Genomic DNA, 2500 nt, shown 5'->3' on the forward strand with positions numbered 1-2500 from the left:
TGAGATATTCTATAAATGACATATCACAATGATGTTTACAAAGGACATAATGACTTTCCACTTCTTTCATTTACTTTAACTTTCAGTAACATATGTCGCTGAACCCTTTTACAATGTCTGACTCACCTTACTTTTTTTCCAAAGATACCTAAATCAACCTATTAGGTATAAAATAACTATCAATATTTTCCTGGGGGTATCTACAAACTCATCTACTTCATAATGCCAAAGTCTGTATGAAATACACACAGAGAATCTCAGTGTGAAAAAAATAAGAAAAATGGGCATGTGAGTCTGTCATGAGACTTAAAATTGCAGGGTATGAATTCTAACTATTCACCCCCATACAATGCTGTTTTTGGACTCGAAAATAGAGAGGGTAACTTGGACATGGTCTATCACCTAAATGCCACTGTTTGTATCTATCATGTTTAATGACATACTTGCAACAATCCTTTCCAAAACTTACTGAAATCTGATGGTTTGGCTTGGCTGAGATCTTTATAAAATTCTGTACGATGGGACTTTTTCAGCCCTGTGCATAAACCAAAATCAGATAACTTTATATGTCCTCTGGCATCTAATAAGAGATTGTCAGGTTTGATATCTCTGTAAAGAAATTAATTTTTTTTTTTTTAGTTAGAATAATGGAAAGATATACATATGACACATTCAATATTCTGTTTCAAATAAGACAAAGTTATGTGTCTATATTCTGATATATGCAAATTTAGCTGGGAAAAGTAAGCAAAATTACATAAAATACAATTATCAAAATTTGCATAAGAAAATCAAGTAATTGAAGAGTAATTATGTGTGACATACCTATGAATAAAGCCTAGTTTATGAATGGAGTCTATAGCAAGCGCAGTTTCTGCTATATAGAACTGTGTACACTCTTCTGATAAAGTGTCCTTTTTCATTAGGAGGGTCATCATATCACCTGCAAAAGAAAGAACACAATAGAAAGAAGTTATGATCTGAAGAGATTAATATTGAAGAAATCAGGATAACTTATAGAAAATATCAAATATAGATGATACATAGATATTAAAATCTATTGAATATATAAATTTCAAAACAACTGGTATGCCAAATATCAAGGGCTTTTACTGTCCACTAGCAGTAACTCTTGACATATAAACCAAAGCAACACACTCACCGCCTGGAAGGAACTCCATGACGAGATAAAGATTGACCGGATCTTGAAACGAATAAAACATCTTGACGACCCATTGGTGGTCAGCCTCTACTAAGACATCTCGCTCAGCTCTTACGTGGGCAACCTAAGGGGAGAGGAGGCAAATTAATAAGAGAACTTATTTTATTCTATAGATATGTCTGGAAGGAGGGTGATGATGAGTTTCATGACCAACTTTTATACATTCATCATTGATAGCCTGATCTTAATCAACATACCTGCTCTTTTTCTAACATATCCGCTTTTCGTAGAATCTTCATGGCATAGACATGGCCAGTATCTTTTTTCTGCACCAATCGTACCTGCAACAAAAACTGTGCTTAGAACTTCTTTTTATTTCTTCTGATAGGGGGAGGGAACAGGGAACAGAGTAAGTAACTTCATAAACTTCTGTATAGAAAATTACAATACATAAATGAACTTCTATTGAGAACAATTTACTGAGTACACATGTGCAATCATACTTTAAAATATACAGTATATATACCCTAAACATATCAACAAAAATACTAACAAGTACACACACAAAAACATACAAAAAAGAAGACACGTGGGTACATAAACCAGCCACCTTCTATTCTTAAACAAGTTAACCTTCAATTCATCAACCTTACTAACCTTCCTTCAACTAGACCATTCATACACAGCTTTTTTTCTAGACTATAACAAACACAGACACAGAAACAAACCCCCCTTTCTCCTAACCCATCAGGCTTTCTGAAAGAGAAAAGGTAAATGGCACTTTTTACTGCACTTTGGCATGAAAGCTGTATACAAGTGGTCAGACTGGTTGTCAGGGCCAAGACGGAGTGGCAGGTTGAAACTGGTCATAAGACTTCCACTAGTGACCGGTCATAATGAAAGTCTTATTCTACTGCTCACATCATCAAGCCTGATCTACAAGCTACTATTTCAACTCACCATGAATTATCCACTTCTTTCTTATTTCATTATCATCAGTCTATGGTTGAGTTCTAAGCCAATATTTAGCTGCTACATTCAAGTCTTTTAAATGAACATTAACATTAATTCAAAATAAGACAAATAACAATAGCACAGAAAGATATTTTGCACCTAAACCATTCCTCAAAGTTCCAGCCAAAAATTACTTTTTCTCCTAATAATGGCAACATCAAGACAACTATCACACCTAAGCTTTTCCCAATTTCTGAAGCACAGCCTCTCTCACTTCTTACCTCCCCAAAGGCTCCTCTGCCAATGACCTTCAGGGCCTCGAAGTCCTCGACCCCCAGCCGGGACCTCTTGAGCCGAAGGAATTCTGTCTCCTTTTGTGCATGT

At 35.4% G+C, this 2500-nt stretch overlaps 1 protein-coding gene across 1 annotated transcript in view; it reads right to left on the reverse strand.

The window, feature by feature from the left end:
- Positions 1-469: 469 nt before the first annotated feature.
- Positions 470-2500, reverse strand: part of trc (Serine/threonine-protein kinase tricornered) — a gene marked incomplete at both ends in the record, with an annotated part of 8660 nt that continues 6629 nt past the window's right edge. Inside the window, 5 exon segments of the mRNA XM_070120293.1 lie at positions 470-609; positions 826-943; positions 1163-1286; positions 1420-1503; positions 2398-2500. The exon segment at positions 2398-2500 is cut by the window's right edge and continues 72 nt beyond it. Coding sequence (XP_069976394.1) covers positions 470-609; positions 826-943; positions 1163-1286; positions 1420-1503; positions 2398-2500 — 569 coding nt within the window.

Source organism: Penaeus vannamei, unplaced genomic scaffold (genome assembly GCF_042767895.1).
Source record: "Penaeus vannamei isolate JL-2024 unplaced genomic scaffold, ASM4276789v1 unanchor4370, whole genome shotgun sequence".
NCBI lineage: Eukaryota > Metazoa > Arthropoda > Malacostraca > Decapoda > Penaeidae > Penaeus > Penaeus vannamei.